Source organism: Oreochromis aureus, linkage group 13, assembly GCF_013358895.1.
Source record: "Oreochromis aureus strain Israel breed Guangdong linkage group 13, ZZ_aureus, whole genome shotgun sequence".
NCBI classification, from domain to species: Eukaryota; Metazoa; Chordata; class Actinopteri; order Cichliformes; family Cichlidae; genus Oreochromis; species Oreochromis aureus.
Window position 1 is genome coordinate 26,651,492 of NC_052954.1, and position 21,264 is coordinate 26,672,755.

At 39.3% G+C, this 21,264-nt stretch overlaps 1 protein-coding gene and 1 long non-coding RNA gene across 4 annotated transcripts; both read right to left on the reverse strand.

Annotated features, from left to right (window-relative positions):
• Window positions 1-14,251: 14,251 nt before the first annotated feature.
• LOC116324839 lies at window positions 14,252-18,560 on the reverse strand. Of its 2 annotated transcripts, none has more exons than XM_031745603.2 (7): window positions 18,452-18,560; window positions 18,034-18,302; window positions 17,418-17,609; window positions 16,654-16,823; window positions 16,338-16,487; window positions 15,274-15,446; window positions 14,252-15,190 (listed from the first exon to the last, which is right to left on the reverse strand). In XM_031745603.2, the coding sequence occupies exons 2-7, from the start codon at window positions 18,217-18,219 to the stop codon at window positions 14,778-14,780; spliced, it is 1,284 nt and encodes a 427-aa protein (XP_031601463.1). In that variant the 5' UTR covers window positions 18,220-18,302; window positions 18,452-18,560; the 3' UTR covers window positions 14,252-14,777. The 2 variants fall into 2 exon arrangements, with proteins under 2 accessions (XP_031601463.1, XP_039477355.1); XM_039621421.1 differs by having other exon boundaries at window positions 18,034-18,334; window positions 18,452-18,557.
• A 954-nt stretch (window positions 18,561-19,514) lies between these two features.
• On the reverse strand, window positions 19,515-21,264 carry LOC120443215. 2 transcript variants are annotated; one of them, XR_005615237.1, is made up of 3 exons: window positions 21,022-21,264; window positions 20,184-20,220; window positions 19,515-20,089 (listed from the first exon to the last, which is right to left on the reverse strand). It is a non-coding gene; the product is annotated as an uncharacterized LOC120443215 (long non-coding RNA). The 2 variants fall into 2 exon arrangements; XR_005615238.1 differs by lacking the exon at window positions 21,022-21,264 and adding an exon at window positions 20,865-20,934.

Consider the following 21,264-nt stretch of genomic DNA (forward strand, 5'->3'; position numbering starts at 1 on the left):
CCATGCTGACACTGTTTGCTGCTGCAGCTCAAATTCAGTCCCATTCTTGTCACATGCAAGATTCGGCAAAATGTTTTCTAACTAGGATAAAGTGATTTTCATAGTATGACCTTGATTGGTATTTTCTGAGAGCTCCCTCATAAATCTGTGTAACCATTTGTTGTAAATGATTATTTTCTTCATCTGAATGCCTTCTGGGTTTATTTGAACTAAAAGCAGCTAAACAAATTGCTGGTCAGCATGTTACACTTGCCTAAAGCGCTCACTCTAAATTAGGAAAAACGCCTTCCAGGTAAAGTAGGGGGTTCTGATTGGAAACTGAGTAAAAAGAAAAAACAGCAGGGCTTTTAGAGAAATAAACAGAATGTAAATATAGAGACAGTTACACAATGGTCAGTAGAAAGCCTTTATAAGAGCTGATTGATAGATGGATTGTGTTTAGGTTTCTCCTCTTCCTTAGCTGCCACCATGATGGATCATGCCCATTCCCTGCCTGCAGGCATGATGGATTATTCCAATTACAATTAAATCCTCTTCCTGTTTGTTACATTTAATTTTATTGTATTTTATATTAGCTGTGGCTGATATTTTATTTATTTTAATCCAGTCCTGTCTGGCACCTTTTGCAAACAGAATTGTGATCTGAAGCACTGTGGTGCCAAACATATTTTGCTTTTGCAAGAACAGCTATATAGACTCTCTATAGGCTCCTCTTGTTCATGTGAATCTTTATTATTTTATTATTTATTATTAACTTTATTAACAAGTAATGACTAGAATGTAATTTTTTTTAAAAGGGGGGGCGGGGTGTCGCTAGACAGTACAGCCAGCAAAGCCACATGACTGGCCTTCAACCTCCATGGTAATCCACAACACCCTACTCAAAACCTACATGTGTGAGTGATGTGTTGTTTGAGAGAGTGGAGTGGAGTGAGGGCCGGGAAATGTTAGACCAGGAGGTAGAGGACTACACACAGAAGGAGAGCTAGCAAACGACTGGCTCAGTAGGCACCCCCATTCCCCGCACCTCGCCACAGGGTGGGAAGAAGTCAGCCTAGGGCCTGGAATGACAATACCCCGGAACACCACTGAGTTTGGGGCAGCACCCACCACCTCCACCCCAAAAAAGGGAGACAGGAGTGTGCAGATGGGTCCAAAGACTTGAGGTTCATCTGCACACTGCCTCACAACAACACTCAGTTACAACAGATATGCACAGTAAAAGGACAAGACAAACTGGTCTGGGTCTGAGACAAGCTGCACCCAGCAATGGTTGCTTCCTCATCCCACCCAGTTGGCCTGCGGGCACCCACGAGCCCTGCAGGTGCAGACTGGATATCCTAATGTGGGTCGGCCCACCCTACAAGGCAAGGGTGCAGACCACTCCCACACAACAATGGACCCACCCTGAGACCAGGTGAACCCTGGTGTGGTTATTTAAAGTGCAAGAGACTAGGTAAGAGACAAGAGACTAGGTAAATTCTTTTTTATTTTTGTTGTTTGAAGGTTGTGAGTGAGTCAGCAAAACAGACTGTGTTGCAGCATGTTTCATGCCGTTACTTACGTAAAGGTGTTTGCCTTGGCTGTCCATTATTTGCCCTCTGCTGTGTCTGTCTGAAATCTCATTAGCCTGTCACATTTGATTTCTAGACAGGTTCTTGTCTGGGCAGCCCACTGCTTGAAGGTTAACATGCTGGGAACTTAATGTGAATTTATGCATGTGTATGTGTGTGTGCATGGTTGATCCTGAATGCTGAATAAAACCTAAAACTGTCAGAAAGTCAAAGTTGGCTGTCAAACTATATGCAACAACTTAGTGAGAGACAAAAGGGCAAGCCTTGATTTTCTGTTTTAAAAAAAAAATCATTTCTTTTAGCTCTCTGTCAGTCAGTGCTCATTCAAAGCCTGTGTTCTGAACAAGTTGCTTTACAAAACAATCAAGTACTTTAAAGATAGTTTGTTGTATGCTGTACTTTACCTTTAAGATGTAGATAAAAAGTGCACATCTTGAAACATTGCAGGTTTAACGGGCTAATAAAATAGCAAGTTAGCCATGGAACAGTGATTAATGTGCTTGGGTTTGCAATAGTGACCACTACTTGAATAATTCCCTAATGGGTATGACTTGCCATTTTATCCATGTGATTCTGACTTTTGTCACAAAAGAGATCTACTAAAAAAACATTGAAACAAAATCAGAAACATAATTTAGAATCTTGCCCTGTTATTTTGCTTTATTTTTCACTGGTGTGTGTGTGTGTTTGTGTACACATTTATAAATATTTGTGAGGACCAAAAATTCGACTCTTACTATAAGCAGTCCTGTATGGGGCCCAAACTCCAGGCCCCACAAGTTTGAAGGCATTCTGAGACTCAAAATGTGGTTTTAGTGTTAGGTTTAGGCTAAAGGTTAGGATTAGGCATTCATTTTTGATGGTTACACTTAGGGTAAGCGGCCTGGGAAAGCATTACGTCAATTAGATGTCCTCACTAAGATATAAACGGAAAGTGTGCATGTGCGTGTGTCCAGTGAAATAATAACTTTTTAGTCTGAACATGTAGTTTGTAAATAGACTATATGGACAACAGTACTGGGACGTTTACACATTACACCTACAGCAGCTCCTCAGCCATGGAAGCTCATGCCACGAAGCTCCAGGTGCACAATTTCTGTGCTGATGTTAATGTCAGAGGAGGTTTAGAACTTTGGGGTTATTGAGTCAGTCAGAGTGTTTGTGACTTTTACACAATATGCACCTTATCGCTTTGAAATAACACAAATGGCTCACATAAAGAAAAAAAACTCATTTGTTATGTAAATCCAAATAAAGAAGATTCTTATTTTTTTGGAAGTTACTTTAACACAGTTGGGCAGACCATGTAAAGTTTAAAAAAAAAAAGTTAAAAAATAATCGACTGTTCAGTAAATCCAAAAAAAGGAGGCTTTAAAACAGATGATGGTGAGATTTAATTGTCTTTCTTTTCTCTAATGATTAATTTCAGAGTATCTTAAAATGCATTCTATTATAAGGTTTCAACAGTCTAACTGGTAACTTGTGTTTGGTGCCCTTGCTTTAAGTTGAAACACCTCTGCCCTGCTTCAGTTAAAGATTGGATATTCTGAGAATATGTTGCTCTATCTAAAGTTACAGAAGATACTTGACATCAGTTTTATCCTTACCGTGTATTCAGTGAGGTCCCCTTTGTGTTAAGTCCTTCTTAATATAAAGGTGCTGATGGAAAGTGCCTTTTTATATGAGTTTATTTTTGTAAGTATCTTTGTCTAAATGTTTTCCCGGGATCATGCCACTCTTGTACAACATTTTCTCAAGAGGGCTGTAAGTGAAGAAGTGCCTGGCCTATAGAGACACTTTATATTTCAATATGTCAATTTATTTTTGAATGTCTAGACAGTCATTTTATCTCCACATACACTCATTCCCTTCATATACTTATTTATTCTCTTACATTTGCTTCTGTCTCAGAGGATGACAGCTTAGTCAGCACTGGAATAACAATAGCAGCTAGGCTTGTGTGCAGATTTCCTAATAGAAATGTACTGTCAAACAGCCAGCAGAGACTTGTTCACAATGTAATTTAAATGTATTCTTATGGTATATTTTATTGGTGGGCAAATAGAAATGTGGAATTGTAAATATATTTGAACATTTAGCAAAAATTATTCAATACAAGGACAAGATGCTGACATTTTTGTTGCTGTTGTTTGAAGATTAAGAAATTAATCTTATCAGACCACCTTTTCCTCAACATGTGACATGGGGCTGAATTTGTGAAGCTATGTAATTCCTTGCCGAGAAATGGCAAGTGGAGATTTTTCATCAAAATGTATGAATATATAATTTTATAGAAAATCAAGTTTTACTTAATAAAAGGAAATTGAAACCTAAAACACTGACATGGATCCTTCCAGGATCATGTACGTCTGAATTGCACATGCAAAATTAAAATGTTGTTTTTGTGAAGTAAAATTATGTATATACCAGGCAAGACTTCAGGTGCAGGCTGTGCAAAGATGCCCCTGAGACAAACCAGCGCATAACAGTGTGCAAGATGCTAGCAGGCAGAGCATAAATGAAACTTCCTAATACAGATGGACAAATGTTATTGCACTCTGCCAGCGCAATTGTTAATTGCCCGAGATTAAAGGATATATACTTTTTTCTTAAAAACTTACATCCTAACATGTTATGAGGGGTTTTTTTTATAAAAATACACATTGGCTATTGTGCCTAACACATCCATGTCTCTCTCTCAGCAAATCTACAGGTGGTCCAGAATTCAACATCAAGGACTTCTGACATAGTGGTTTGTTTCTATATTAAACTAATTTCAAGCTATTTTTTTAAATAATGAAATTTTAAAGCAGTCGTTGAAAGTTTTAATTTTAGAAAAGCCATTGGCAAATTTCCGACTTAATTTTTCTCTTGACATATCTCTGTGTTGATCTTTTCCCTTTAAATATTTTCCCTTACACTCTCCAACCGTGTTGCCCCGCATACAGGAGATCAACTGGTATTTGTGTTGTAGAAATGTCAGGCCTGTGGGAAAAGAAGAAAGGGGGGGGGGGCGACATCACGTAAGGTCTGTGTAGACTCATCACACATGAACACTTGCTTGCGTGCACACACACACACACACACATAGAATAATTAGTAGATGCCTTCCACGCCATCACTAGGCTCCAACACTGCAAATTTTGCCCACTTACCTCTGCAAATAATGGCTTGATTGAAAGGCTTAAAGTAGTCGCATTAAGCCCACGTGTGTATGTGTGTGAGCACCTTACCGTATTGTCGCAGGTGTTTCACACACGTGGAACAGATTGAAATTAAATGTCAGGGAAATACCAGAGCATGAACTTTTCAACCAGATTTGTGTGTGTGCGTGCATGTGTGCGTGTGTATACATGCACTTTTCTTTACAGTGGCAATGTCTTTGTTCCTGCATGTGTTCCTTAAATATTCCACTGTTACTTCAGTATTTATTGCATGGACGTGTATGTGACTAGACCTTTTCTAGCTTACATGGTTATACAGTTATGAGGGGTTTTTTTAGTCTAAATAGTTATTAGTTATTTCCAATAACTAAATAACTAATTATTATAATAAACTGTGTCGATCGTATTCATTTTCATTGGCTTTTTTTGAAACAATGAAGGACTAGAGAAAGATATTTTTGTAAAGTGTTTTTTTTTGTTATTTTAGCTGTTTAAAAAACAAACAAACAAACAAAAACCTATTCATGCTACAATTAATTAATATAGGCCATAGGCCAAGAGTCCAGACTCATAAAACCACTCAGGCAGATTGGACTCAAATGCCAGACTCCAAACTAGAAGTTAAACAAGCTTATTTACAAGAACACAAGGATAGCAACATTTCAAGCAAAGGGTCTCCATTAGAGAAGCCTAGATAAACAGGCAAATCTAGTTTCTTCTCTCCTCAGAATTTCTCTCACCAAACACAAATTCCAGCTCTCTGGTTTCCAAAAAAAATCTGTGCAGACGAATCTGTGATACATATATGCAAAAGCAGACCAACACAATGTGCAAGGAAGTCTAAATGCTTAGTTCAACAATCCAGCAATGCCTCAAGCCAAACCACCACCTTATGTAGTGGCAGCAGATGAGCTGATCAGGAACAAGTGGGCTCACTACTTCCAGCTGTGTGAAGCCAAAGGGCAGGAACTCAAAATAAGTACTGCCTCTGAAACACAAGGCCGTGGTTAACTCACGCACAAACAAATCGAGACAGAGGAGAGAGAGAGCAAACAGGAAGAAAGAGTGAAAGAAAATGGTGAGAATTTTTTTTAAAACCTTTTCAGTGCAATTTGAACTTCATTCTTTCTGATGCCTTTAAGGCAGTGTCTCCGTTTTTTCTCCAACTAATCAATCTATCTTTCCCTCCTTCACGTCTGTGTGTGTGAACTCTGACCTTGATCCTGGAGTGAAGGGCCCAGGCCACACATGTTTTCACTTCACACTGGCACTATTTAACCCCAAATCTTCTCTCTCTCTCTGGTACACCCACCTAAAGTGTTCTGACCATTGAAGGAGTCTCCGCATTCATTTCTTGTTGCTGAAACTTGTTGAATTCCTTTATTAAAACTCTGTTAACCTGTCATTGCGCTCTCTCACCAAGTCCTTCTCATGGGACTGTAACATGCACACTCCAGATTTCATCCAGCTGGTTCTCTCTTCTTTAACATTATAAATAAACACACACATTGTTTTCACTGTGTTTTACAGGTGATGCCATTTGCCTCAATCATGAGCCGTACCAAGGCCTCTGAACACGTTTTTGTTTACTCATTATTCTGGTCCATACTAAGTCTAGCTTCTTCAGACTTCTGCTTCAAATGTCTCCGCCTACTATTCATGGTTCACTCGGATAATGATATCTCTACTTCCTGTGGAGTGTTCTTCATTTGGCTGGATGTTGTAAAAGGGGATTGCTTTGATCCTGCAATCCTCCACCTCTGTTGTCTTTCAGCTCTTTTTATGTTGCTGAGCTTGACTGTGTTTTCTTTTTTCCAGAGATTGCACCAAAACGGAGGATTTAGCCACTCGTATAGTTTCCACTAGGTCTCTGTTGGATTTACTTTATTTTTGGATGGCCTTTTTTATTTGTAATAAAATCACCCTTGACAGCATAATGTCATCGCTCAGATTTTAGGAGATTACTGTGGCTTTGGCACCGTTAGGAACCAATTGTCAAATCTCAGAGAATTCGAAACATCAGTGACCACAGCAACAGTCGCTGCTTACAGCTGACCATAATGGACCTTTAATGAATAAATTGTTCACTGAGATTGATTATCTATGTCAAGCAAGTTCCAACTCAGTGAAAGTTAATTTTCCCCTCATGAAATGAATTGAATCCGATGGCTGCCTTGAAGGTAGGAAATCAATCTGAGAGCCTATATGGCTCTGCAATAATGTAAAGTGTATTCAATTTAGAATTAATGGGCTAAAACATGCACAACCACTAGAGTGCTGCTTTTAAACTTAAGTCTTATTCAACTCTTGAAAATGCACTAATCAATATTTTTTTCTAATGAAGATGGATAAAATAACTATGTCGTGTAAAAGAGTCACCAAACTCTACAGCTGTATGCTACTCTGTGGCTTTTGGTTAATACATGTCTGCATTCAAAGGGCGACCGTGGCTCAGGGGATTGGGAAGCTCATCTGTAACTGGAAGGTTGCCGATTCGATCCCCCTGCTCTCTCTGTCCTGGCCGTTGTGTCCTTGGACACAAGACACTTTACCCTACCGCCTACTGGTGTTGGCCAGAGGGCCTGATGGCGCGATATGGCAGCCTCGCTTCTGTCAGCCTGCCCCAGGGCAACTGTGGCTACAACTGTAGCTTGCCTCCACCAGTGTGTGAATGTGAGATCGAATGAATAGCGGAATTGTAAAGCGTTTTGGGTGCCTAGAAAAGCGCTATATAAAATCCAATCCATTATTATTATTATTATTATTCAGTTGAAGTGTGAAAATATGCGCAAAAAGAAATTGTTGATTCATAGAGAAGTACTTTTTAAGCATGAATAGATACTGTTACATTTATGTTTTATCTTTTACTGCATCCACTTTTGTACTGTAGAATCATTTTACTAACAGACACAAACAGGGCGAAGCCCCCTTCTCTGAGGAACTGGGGGGATGGTCTTCCTGCACTAGTGACGGCACGATAAGGTACAGAAACTTCAGGCTCACTCTACTAACCAGAAAACAACGCTATAAATCACGATGCTAGCGAGAGCCCCCCCACCCACCACCACCACCACACACACACACACACACACACACACACACAGGATTGTTGCCATGGTGAATTGGGAAGAGACATCACCTATTACAGGGAGACGTCCGAAAGATGTAGAAGATGAAACGTGAGCCGGACATGAGCTGCTCCCCCAACTTTCCGACCAATCATGTTAACATTCTGTTTTTATACAATAAAATACACAATAAAAATGTTTACTGCTAGGGTGAGGCATGCTTTAGTCCCTTTCCATTAGTATCTACTCAGATCAACTTGGCACAGTTTGACACGTTTTTCAGGGTTTTCCATTAGGTCATAGTACCTGGTACCAGGTACTTTTTTAGTACCTGTTCAGCAAGGGTTCCAAGTGATCCAAGCAGGTACTAAAATGTGATGTGGTAAGACTGCATGCCACCAATTGGCTGGTCAGTAGCGTCACTTGATAAGTCATGAGAGGATATCATTCACGAAAATCAAAACTGCCTATTTTGAAACTCAGCAGCGAGGGAAATGGCTACAAAAAAACAACGCAGTGTTCCCTGGGAGTGAAGAAAAGCCACAAACTGGGCAGCAGGTATATCTTCACCTTGACCTCCATCTTTGTTGTAGTGTTTGTGTTGCATAGTGATTACGTCACAGGACGTGACATAATTAATGCTATGACAACAACCACACACATTCGGAGGTACTAACTTGTAATGGAAATGTTGATCTGAGTCAACAGATCAAGTCAAGTCGTGGCGAGTCGCTCCGAGTAGGTACTAATGGAAAAGGGGCCTTTGTCTCTTTTCTGAAAATTTCTGAAAATCTCTCTCCGCTTTATTGTTTATGACTGTGTTAACCATGCCTCTGTTTCCAGGGGCAGGATCCTTTTGGGATTTCTGCTCTTTGTTCCAGCACACCTAGTGTTAATGAGCACACCTGTGATTCATTATCTGATTCCACTGCCTCTACTTAAATGGAGAGAAGCCCTTCATCCAGTGCCTGATCATCAATCATCACCTTTAATGTCCATCTGTGCAGGAAATCCTGCTATGTTTGTCTTGTGTCTTGTGAGAGCTGTTCTGTTTGTTGGGTTGCTATTTTGCGGATCTGAGCCTGTGCAAAATTAAGAGCATTTTACGTCAAGATATTGTTGCATATTTCCTGCTTGTAGATAAACTATTGAACTTTTATTCTAAAGGACCCACATTTGAGTCCACCTGTGCTAATCCCCTTGACCAAATGATATGTTTTCTCCGTTGTGATGCTCTACTTTGCCACCTTCAGTTGCTGTTTGTTTTTTCTGCCTTCAGTTTTGTATTTAATAACTGAAAGCATATTTTGGCTTACTCCTGACTCTAACTCCTCAACAGATGTTTATGTAACCCCTTGAATTAAAGCTGAAAGGCTCCACATAAATTACATGTTGAATGTATGAATTAAAATCCACTGTGGTAATTTGTAGAAGCAAAGTTAGACAAATTGTGTCTCTGCTCAAGAAATGACGGCCCTAACTGCATGTTCCTTCCCTCAGTTTGTTACACCACCTTGAACCACGTCTTTGATTCTTTGATCCTCTCTCCTCGATTTCTCCTTCCATTCCTTTCTACCTTCTAGCTCTCTTTTTCTTGGCCATCTTGCTCGTCTTTCACCCTTTGGCTTGGCAGAAGTTGATCACCAAGTCCTCTTTTCTTTGATTTGCAGACACCCACACATGAACACGCACATACAAAGCATGATCTAACACATCCACTGACACAAATACACACAGAGTACACTTAGACACACAAACATGCACACTCGACAGCAGGTTACCCTGTGTCAGTGACTGTTCTCTGCTAAGAGGCTGTGGGCGATGTGATGATGTCGAGTTACTGTGGCGATTATCTGTTGCCTGGGCAACGCTTTCACAACAACCAAATGTAGCGTACAAGCACGGACACACACTAACACACACCTCTACTCAGGACTGGAGAGGGGAGACGGGAAAAGCAACATAGTCTCACTTACACAGACACACATGGAAGTCCAGACATAGGTGCTCTCAAATACACCTGTATTTACTCCCACATAATCGGAGCCTGCAAAGTGGAGTTAACTTACTTTAACATAGAATGGAGGCGCCTATGAAATGTTTTTCCATATAGATTCCACCAAGTTTAGATAGGTAGAGAGGCAAAAGACAAAGGCAACCGCATAGCGAGCAAGATAAGGTTCAGAGCTGTTTTTTATGTACATGTTGTAGGTCTATAGATATCGATACATAGCGATAATTACGCTATATCTGCCGGAAGTATGCATGAATACCACTGTCGAGGTGAACAGGTTCAGTCTCTCATCAGCAAGATTAAGCGAAACAATTAAATAAATATAAAACTCCTGTTCTCTGAAACTGCAAAATATGGTTTTGGCATTGGATTCACCCACTCAGAGCCTTTCTAGTTGATTATAATGTCAGACATTCTTATTAGGGTTGAGTAGTTCAGGAGGGGTGGGTGGTCTGGGAATGGTGTGCAATGTAAATGTTAGGATTGATACTGATCCTTTGTGTGTGTCTGTGTGTGTGTTTTATTTTGTATTTTTATTTTTTGCAAAGATAAGGTAACTGTGTAAAATAGGACTGTAGGTCCCAGTAAACATGACCATAATATTTTGTATAATCAAGACAACCCTAACAGCACTATCCACACATTTTCCCCTATTTGTCTAGATCCAATAATACAAGTGCATCATTACTGGCCAAGCACGTGAATTATTACACTCTTTCCAAGTTCAGTTGGAGGACACCGGCGGGCATGTAATGAAATGTACAATTTCCTGCCTATAATTACTGAATTGGAAAATATAACACTTGTGTATGCAAAATTGCTCGGCCCTCTCTTTTTCCTGTGAATACCAAGATCTATGTGATGTAATATCTCCAGCTTAGCCTGTGTGCATCTGTTCCAGGATCTCTTCTTGCTCTGAAATGTACCAAATAAGCCTGAATAACCTCAATTAGCTTCTTCTCTTGTAGAGGAGCACCAGTTTTACCCTGACTGACCTCTTTACTTTATCTCAAAGAGTGAGCCCAAGATTCCTTCAGAGAATGCTCATTTCCACTGCTTGAATCTCTGATCTTTTTCTTTTAATCACTACTACATCTTGTGGCACATACATGAATGTAGAACACAAATTGACCAGTAAATAGACAGCTTCACGTCTCACCGCACACCAGACCAGCCCGTCTTCTGCTCCATTCTTCCCACCTAAAGGCAAAACCTGAAGGTACTTGAACCTCTTCACTTCAGGCAGAGACTGATCTCTAGCCTGGTGTAGGCAGTAAACTCTTTTAAGATTGAGAACCACAGCTTCAGACTTTGATGTGCTAATTCTCATCCCAGCCACTTCACAATCAGCTCCCTGAGCATGCGCTTGAAGTCATCGTTCGTCAAAAACAACAGGACTACACCTTCTAACAGACAGTAAAGATGAGCTCTGGAAAATGCAACAAATGATAAAGGTCAGTTCATTGAGAGACGTTTACAAAAGAGCAATATTTAAAGCTTGAAATGAGAACTGGTTACATTATTATCCTGAAAAACAACAGTAGGTCGAGTTTAGATTGTATGCAATTACCAGATTGTTGTTCCTAGAAAAATAGCTAGCTCTTGATGATGACGATGATGGTAATAATGCTTGTTTTGTAGCCATTCTGTTTCTTTTCTGAATCGATGAATCAACGACACCCTCGTCCCCTGAGATATGTCCTATTTTCTGATGTTTTTATGAATACCTGGTTATAATAGCAGCATTTTACCTTGCCAATAAATGGGCCTGAACAGAGATGAACAGCTGGAAAAGACAGTGCGCCTCAAGAATAAAAACGGAGATTGACAGAGTCAGGAAAATTGATTTTTTTTTTAAATGGACAGTTAAGAGCAGAGTTAGAAAGTATGGAAGGACTTAAACAAAGAAAAACAAAGAGTATAAAAACACAGTGTAAACAATAAACAGTGCATGAGAAAAATTAAAGTTGAACAAAGATGCTATGTGAATAATTTCACTTTTAGATGTGCTAATACTCTATAGTGTATATGAATACCCTTTTGTGCTTACAAAGCCAGTCAGATTTGCATTCATTTGAATAATAAAGTCACACTAATTTGATAGCCACTGAAAAAAGGGGGGAAGAAGAGTAGAGGAGAATAAAACAGCGAGAGAACTAAAACTAATAAGACAGCATTAGCAGAGAAGATTCAAGTAAGTGGAACTGCGAAGTGTGACTCATCTACAGTTAGCAGAACCTAAAGCTCAGACACACACAAACCCATTAAACACTTGTGCTACAATCTGTCATCACTATCATCTCTTATTATCTATGTAGCTCACACGTTTTATGTAAACACACAACTATAATCACTCTCACATTTTTAAGTCCAGCACCCGTTATTTTGCCCGGATACATTTTCCTTCAATTCAGTTATACAGAGATGCATGCTCACACACTCACGCCAACACACCCACACATAGAAATCCTTACACTCTCCCTCCTGTCTTGACATTCACGCAGTGCTGCAGCTATACACCAGATAAGGGCTCCTTCCTGCAGTCTGTTCGCCCACCTACTGCATCGCGCACGCCACAGTACGGAGACAGAAAGCATCTTTTCAATCTTTCTAAGTGAGACACACTTGAGGGAGAGTGCCATCTCTCCTGTGAATGTCCCCTTTTAGCACATGGACTTCCTGTCACATACACAGACAAAACTGTCTTGTGCAGGTGGTGGACTGGTCATTATGCTTCTGACCTTTCGAGACAAACTTAAAAGAAAGAAAGCCATGTAATTTCAGCACACTTTTCTGCAAGCCAAAGGTCCAAAGTACAAAAGAAAAAAGAAAAGAAAATGCCAGTCTTTTGAAAAGATTGGCTGAAACACTTTAATTAATCAATGGAAAATACATGAACATATATATATATGATATATATTTTATTACAAAGCAGAATTTATGCTAACTGTACCACAGAAATATATGTTTCCTTGGCTATAATGTTGTTAATTCATAAATCATTTCTATTCATTTCTTATCCAGGCCAGAGTTGGATACTGTACATTTACATTGTAAGCCATCACAATTCACACTGTACCAATGTTGAAGACATAAGACAAAGGTGTTGTCAACATGCTAAAAGGGGCACATTTACACCACATACTGTCAATGCACTGTGACCTTTCCACCATAGGACGTGTGTGAAATGTCACTTTTATACCTGATTGCAAGAAAACTAGAAAACTATACAAGATGCAACCTAAAGTTGCTTCTCTTTTTCCTGATTAGATGCCATATTTGAAATTCAGATTTAAAAATGATACATTTTTTTCCGTGTGTCCAATTCAGGGGAGCTGGAGCCTATTACAAGTGTCATAGGGCAAAAGTTCAGGTCCACCTTTCACAGGTCACCAGTTACAGGAGCTAACAAAGGGAGACATACAACCATTTACACTCAAATCTACATCTATGGCCAAATTTGAATCACTAACAGAAGAAATACTGAAATGTATTAACTTTATTTTGTATAGTATTTTTTCTCTCTCTTATTTTCTTTGCTAAACATACCTGTATATTGTTTACATGATCGAAATAAAATAACAAACAAACAAACTAATTAACCCAAGTCCATGAATGTCTGTTTGGTCTATGAGAATAAACAGAAGAGCCCCAGCCAGCCAGCGGATTCAAAACCAGCACCTGTTGTGAGGGAACATTGCTAACCTCTGCAACATGGTTATACTTTTTTTAAAATTTGGGGATTTTAATGTCTTAACTTGTTAACATTTTTATCATTTCCATTTTAATGTCTGTTAGTAGTACTTTTAAAGATAGTGTTTGGTCCATTGTTTTGGTCTCTGGGTTTTATTCTCACTTTTCCACTTCTTTCATTTTTTATTGTTATTTTTAGTTTGAGGTTTTGATTCCTGTTTTTATCCAGTTACTATGGTAGCGATCTGGAGTATTAGTTCTTGTGCTCTTGATTTTTTTTTAACCTCTTTTCCAGAATTAAATGTCTTTTCTGCTATCCTGTCTCTTGCTTCATTTTTCAGTTGTTCTATGCTGAGCTTAAGTTTTATGTTAGTATTTCAGTTCTGGTCCAGATATCGTTTGTATCATTTTAGATCCCTGCTCCCATTCCTGTGTGTTTCTTCTGTTGATTTTTGGTTTTGTTGGTGTTTTCTATCTCATCTGGATTTCAGATCGGCTAAAATAAATACTTGCTTGTAGAATTCTTCCTGTACTTTTCTCAGAAATTTGTTATGGATAACCATTAGTGCCCTTTTGCTGTATTCAATTCTGAAATTAAAACTTTGACAATGTAGTAATCATGGGGTGTTTTTTCCTTTGTATAGTGTAACTGTCCTACTGGGAATGTACCTTTATAGGTTACCAAATGAAATAAAGTATGAGTGTAAAAAAAAGTATCAAAAAGAAATCAAGCAAAACTTTTTGCAATCAATTATTTATTATTGTTCACAGACAAAAGGTGACCCATTAAAGAGGGTATCAACACAAAGAAAATCCAATTCAACAACAAACAAAAAAATTCAAAGCTCATATTCAGTCAAGGCTGCTGAACTATTTTTTTAGCTATCTAAATAAATTAAAATAACTTAAGAAAAATACATAATGGGTTATTTTATGATGCCATGATCGCAGAGTTTTGATTATCAACATTATTGGACTGAAATCTTCTCAAGGATCTCAATTCAGATCTTTGTGTTGGTACATTTCCAAGTGTACTTCTAGGTACCATCCTTCTACTGGCTGAAATTTGCCTGATGGCCCCTCTGCTTCAACTACAGAAACAGAACGATGAGCATTGAGGTTGAGCTGTGTTCAGTGGTCAGTTGTTTTTGTAGTGCACTTAATGTAGTCTCGCTTGTTGGCATGAGAGCATTAAAGTACTCAGAAAGGCAAGTTTAGGAACAGAAGCATGTACACTTCTAAAAGTCGTATGGCTGTTGTACTTTCATGGATTTGTAGCACTGTGCTGACTGGAATTAAGGCTTTGCTCTGGCTGTGATTCTACAATACTGAGTTTCAAACTTTCCTCTCCCTGTCTTCCTCTCCTTTCCATCATCACTTTTTCCACTATTTGTACTTCATCTGTTCCTTCAGCCTGGGCTTTAAGATGCACTCCTTCACTTTTTTTGATTCCATTAGCCACCCCTGCCTTGCTTTTACATCCCAGTTCAGTTGTTAGCACTCTCAGTCTCTCACTAGCCTTGTTAAAGTAGTTTTCCAGCTCTGCCACAGGACCCTTAGTAGAGAACAGGTGATCCAAGTATGCCTGAGTGTACTGATCCGAGGTGATCATATCCAGGTTAATTGAGGAGGGCACTGTTGTAGAGGATGTATCAAGCCCAGAGACTCTCCTTTTCCCTGTTAATTTAAGACAATTCAGTTAATGCAAATCCACTGAGACTGACAAAAGTAATTTCACTACTTACTTAGACAAAATCTACCTGTCTCAGTCTCTATAGTGGACAGAGGGATGGTCACACTCTTTCCTGTCTCTCTGTCGGTCACAGTGAGTCCAGTCATGGTGCCTTCCTCTGGCACCTCACTGCAGGGGTCAGATGCTGCAGGAAGACTCCCTCGACATTTTACAACACACACTGTTTTAGACTTATAACGCCTGGAATGAGGAAAGTGGAGAGTGATGGGTTTGCAGGAAGAATTGGGATGGAAGAAGAAAGGACAGAAAATGTCAATCAAGTGAAGCATTTATCTCTGAGTGAACACCATTGCTCCAAAGTTGTTTCATAACATATACTTTATAAAATCTTAATCATTAACTTATACAAACATCAGTTTATTTCCACAGCATTGCGAGGATGTTACAATTTGGCTTTCGTAGTTTACCCCTTTTCACTTATCTTATGTAAGGGTTTCAAGCATTGCCTCTCTGGTTTCAGATTTTTTTCTACTGTAAGCAGAAAGTCTAAATGTAAGCAGAAAGTTTAGAGCTACATTTTTCTGACAGCTTGATTAGCGTTTTTGTGTTTCTGCTGTCATATTTAGAGCAAGCTAGAGAGGGTGTCTCATAGCAGATAAGCAGGCACTCAGCAGCTCTAGTATCCACTGTCAGGGTGCTTATTAGGGTTCTGCTACCGCTGAAGTGTGGTGTGTTTGCTGTGTAACAATGCCTCAAATACTTTGTGACAGGTCTGTACACAGAACTTGCCCACCTATTCGGCCATAGTGTCAATGACTCATGTAAATTGATGTTGTCGTTGTTGTTGTTTTCCTTTTTTAATCATCATTCCAAATATGCAAGTGTTGAAGTGATTGTTACACAGCAAGGAGGAAAAGAAGAGAAATTTCTGAAAATGCTTTCAGCCTAGTCGAGATGTTTAGTCGAGACAGTCATCAGATGCAATTTCTGAACTATGCTGTGCCCAAAAGTGATGTTTTGGAGCATCTAAAAAAGACACAAAATCATCACATACAGCAGTATTGGCTGGAAAGTTGTTGTTAAAGCAGTAAAATTCTCCTCCCTGTCTGATTGGAGCATTTAGTGTTTTACCTGTAAGCAGGCAGGATCTGTGTGAGATCTTCTTTGTATTGCTGCAGTGCTGCCCTTGCAGACAGGGGCTCAGCCTTGCCCTCAAGGCGAGCCAGGTGAACCAACATTTGGGTGTGAAAGGATGCTCCGCTGGCCCAGTGTCTCAAAGACCTGAAGGAACCACAAAAACACTAATTGTGAGTCCTACTTCATTTGACTGGATAGTTCTTTGTAGTGTATTTCTTTGTTTTAGTCTATTCTATGTAGTTAGTTATTTAACCTGTCTAGTATTTTTTTACTCTATAATATCATCCTCTGCTCTACTGTATTCTCTCACCTGGAGTCACAATCTCCCCCTAGCAGACACGTCTTCAGCTGGGTGAGGGTGAGGCTGAGCTGGGCCTCAAGTCTGACAGCATCCTGGATCAGCCTGCTTTTATCATTCAAGCTGATCCTACAGCGCTTCAGGTATTCCTCCATCACCTCCTGAAGCTCCCAGACTCTCTGCTGCAGGAAGAAATTCAAAGATGTATACCTCAGTATTTTAGAAGCAATTCATTTGGGGTTGACAGTTATCCAAAAAATTCCAATGTCTTTTCATGACATCCTTCAGCTTTTTAAAGTTATTCTTATCACCCTTAACATACAGTATTTGTAGGAGCATGCACACAGCTGGCTGAAATGTACTGTTATAAACCAAACTAAGAAACCCAGCTGAACAGGTAACGGTTAATACATTAAACATTCCCAGTAGATTAACAGTCTTTATTCTACATTTGGATTTAGTTACATGGTGAATTGTCACAATATTTTTTGTAATATATAGCTATGAACATCCAGTACCTTAATGATGCATTTATTCTTGGTCAAGAAAGGTCAGTTTAAGTATGCAAAAACTGTTGCATGGGTCCGTTTTACAGAGTAATGGGATACGTGCAAACCAACATAACTTCAGTTCAGAAACTGCTCCAAGAGCCAAGGTTTGAATAATACTGATAAACACAGTGGGAATACACAGAAAAAGGATATCATATATTGTTTGTATTGTTTTGCTTTTTATTTTCTATTATAACTCCTTCACTAGTTCCTTTAAGGCTTTACCTGGCATGACGATGATCCTGCTGACTTCCCTTTAACACCCGACTGTTTTGCTGACGTATATGCCATATCCATAACCATAGAAACCACTAATCCCACCAAGCCCGCCAAGCGTGGCTCATCTGAGAAAGTTGACAATCGACTAATCAGGTCCCTCAGGTAGGTGGGCGCTTTGTTCCCAATGTCGTTCTGCAACTGGGTGAAAAGAACATAAACTTTTATAGCCTGCTGAGTGGTAACAGAAATCCAGCACACTGTTTTATATTATCTGCGTCAATAAAATTAACAGCTGTGAACAGCACCTTCTCATCGTGATATTGGTCTGTGTAGGCTATTTTATTCATTTGTAAATTCTTTACAGTCCCAGTAGGACTCCTTTTAAGTGTCATTTTAATCGCAGGTATCAAGGCAACAGCATCGTCCTGCTCCTCTTGCTAATATTCATCTGGGCCTTATGACTGAGTGGCTTTAAAGGTGATCAGTGAGCACTTTCACACTTAACACACAACACTGTGTTTTATTTTCTCTCTCTCCGTGCTATCTCAGTTTTTTTGCTTCTATGAACAGCATCACAACTTTCCAAAGCTTACTGTCGCACTTTCTTTTAAAGCTATTTAACCTGCTGCAGTTGTTCCTGGAGGCGGTCCTGGGAGACAGAGCTGTCATCATGACTGGCTAGAAGGAGCGGGTGGACGACTCCCAGGTCAGGTACTGCACCACCTTCCAGCATGGCATCGTAGAGGAGAGAACCAATAGCATCCTTCACTTGAGAAATTTCTTCTTCTGTTGAGAACAGCTGTCCCATGGTGTGTTTTTGTCTCTTTCTTTCTTTTGTTTTAGTGTATTTACATCAACAAACCAGAAAATATCCCTATTTTATGACAGCATCTGTGGAAGAAAAAAGAAAGGAGGAAAACAAACTATTCTAAAATTAGGGGGTTTACCACACCTTGAGAATAGCTGTACAGTCTACAAAATTCACGACACAAACAATAGATCTATTTGATTCATGAGCTGTCACAGGATTCGCAAATTACCTCCAAATATCACCGTAATGTTTCGCACTAACATTCAGCAACGTTTCAGTCACATCTCAGCTCTCTGTTACTGCAGTGACTTGTGTTTTGGGCAGCCGACTATTCTACTTCCTCTATGCTGCAGTCGACTGTCACCAAGACAACACAGCTGCACAATATTGCTCAGCAGTAAACCTAGAGCTCCCCCTGGCGGCAGACACCTGCAAGTGCAAGCTCTATACATCTTCAGTAGCAGTGAGTGCTCTCAATACGAGAAGGTTTTTGTTTCCTGTCAGCATTTATTAATGTATGTATATGGAGAACCAAGGCCTCTGAGATTACATTACTTTTTTAAATGATATTTTAAATTTCAAGCATCATAGTGAAGTTATATGAAGGACCTCCTGAAATAAGCCGGAGGACTTTGGGAATGAAAGTAATAGCTACTCTTTGTGGCAGTGTTAAACATTGAAAAAATAGGCCAAGGTCTTTCATCTTTTTTTATTTAGCTAAATGGAACAGTGGCCTTGGTAGTGGTATGATGCTGACTTCTCTTTTTTTTAACTTGATGAAATATGGGGCAAGGGGATTTGGGATTTTATGTAGTGTGAGCAATATTCTTTGTTAACTGGGACAAGGGCTTGTACGCTGTCAGGTCAGAGTTTTGTGTATACAGCTAAATTAAGTGCCCCACATGGTATTGCAGACCTAAGATCAGGTCAGTGTCTACATGTTGATCATTTAGACAACTCACAGTTAGTGTGTTAGGTTGCGTTGTGTTATTTTGGACAAGCAGCATATGCCATTTTGCATGCTGTCTTTAAATGGAGTGGCAAGCAGACACACCTGACAGCTTCTATTGAGCTTTGTAATTCAGCGTCACAAAATAGCAGATGGTGGAAAGAATTAAAGGTCAAAGTTGTTGTTTTTTTAAGTTAAAAAGAAACATAGTAGAAGATACTGGTGCTTATAAAAATGTGGTGTAATTAGCAATAAAAATAAAGTTCACAGAGCACTTCACACATTTTTTTTTATTGACAATGTCATAAATTCAAATGTTTATTGTTGAGGTCATTGCTGAGTGTTGGCCAGTGTTTGGTGACTATATAAGTATATCAGCTTTCAAGTATGTTACTTTAAAGTTGCACTAATCATTAATTTTTGTGTTGCAATATTATCTGTATAACAGATAATTAAATATGTTTTAAATATATTTTTATGTTTTGCTTCAGTCTCACCAACCCTATCAGCCTCGTTTAAAGCTGCAGATGGCAGTTGTTTTTAACAGAAATTCTCTGATGAACTCACTGTACACTACCTGCCCAGCGCAACACAGAAAACAGACCAAATTAGTAAATGGGTGGTGAACATTTGGGAGTTGGGAAAAAAAAGGATTCCCCCAGGAACTGATGGAGAACATTGCCTTTACACACAGACAGCACAATAAACCACACATGCAGAAAAAAAAAAATCATTTTTCAGCATCCACATGTCTGCTGTCCATCATTGCGCTCTTCCCCATCTCTCCTTCTAGCTGACAGTTTGTTGCAGTGTTTGCTAGCTGAGCTCTGCCGCTGTCAGAGTGCGTCTCCATCTTACTCTCTCTCCCTCACGGATGCTTGGCACACTTGCAGTCCTCTGAGAGCAGTAATTATTTATCTGCATCATAAGCAGACACACATCAGCACTTAAAACAGGCAAGAATGCACACATACATGACACATATAAGTAATGAAATTTTCATGGTCTCTACCTTTTTTACACTCTCCTCTTAAAGATCAGACTTCCTCCTGGGAGAGAGGTTAAAAAGAAAGAAAGCAGAGAGAATAAAAAGAGCGTGTGGAGAGAGAAAAAAAGGAGAAAATAAAAGATAAAGCAAAGGTGGTGCTTATAAAAGACAGGAGTTGGAGGAGCATGACAGATGGACTCCACCTACCTTAATTAAACACACACACAACCATGCCTGAATAGTCTGGCCTTTTAAATGACAGCTCTCTTGAAATTGCGCTGAATATTAATCATCACATGCTGAATGTGTAATTTTAGGAGATAATGCCACTTGAAACTCAAATTTAGTTTTTAATTAGAAAACTGATCATTCAATCTGTGACATTTAAGTCTGTGCAAGTGTGATTATAAGTCTCTTAATATTATTATGTGTGTGAAGAACAGGTGTAGATTAGAAAATGTGCCTAAGCGAAGCTTCTGTATGTCTTTTCCTATGTCATCGTGTCAGAAATCCACTCGTGTGGGAGTGGATTTGTGGTTTAGAGCACGGCCTTTTATGGTGCATAATTGATCATTGTGTGACTGTGCTTCATGCTGTGTCATTAGCATCCACATAATGGCTGACATTTATACAATATGCACTAACTTTTTTGGAAAACTTGTATTTTGTTTTTCCAAACTTTCAGCCACAATCATTAGACTTTACCCAGCAGATGAAGTTGCACTTTTCATATGGAGTCCATTTCTGTTCATTCAAGTCAGCTGATTAATTCTCTTTGGTTCCATATGATGGTAGTGACCAGCTATGTTGCAATGTTGCATGGTTTGCTACCATGGTGCTAAGAAAAATACAGGAGGCTGACCTGGAGGGGGCAGAATTGAAGATTGGATTACTAGGAACAAGGTGGGACAAGAAGGCAGATGATTGGCTGTGGCGACCTCTAAAAGGAGTAGCTGAAAGAAGAAGAAGCCTTGTGAGAAGAGTACAAAAAAATGTGTGAAGGGGGAAACGCTGGCGCTCGGTCTTTCATTATTTATTAAGTTAAATGAAACATAAAATATGTTTAGTACACTGCAAATGACAGCATGTATCACCATAGAGATGC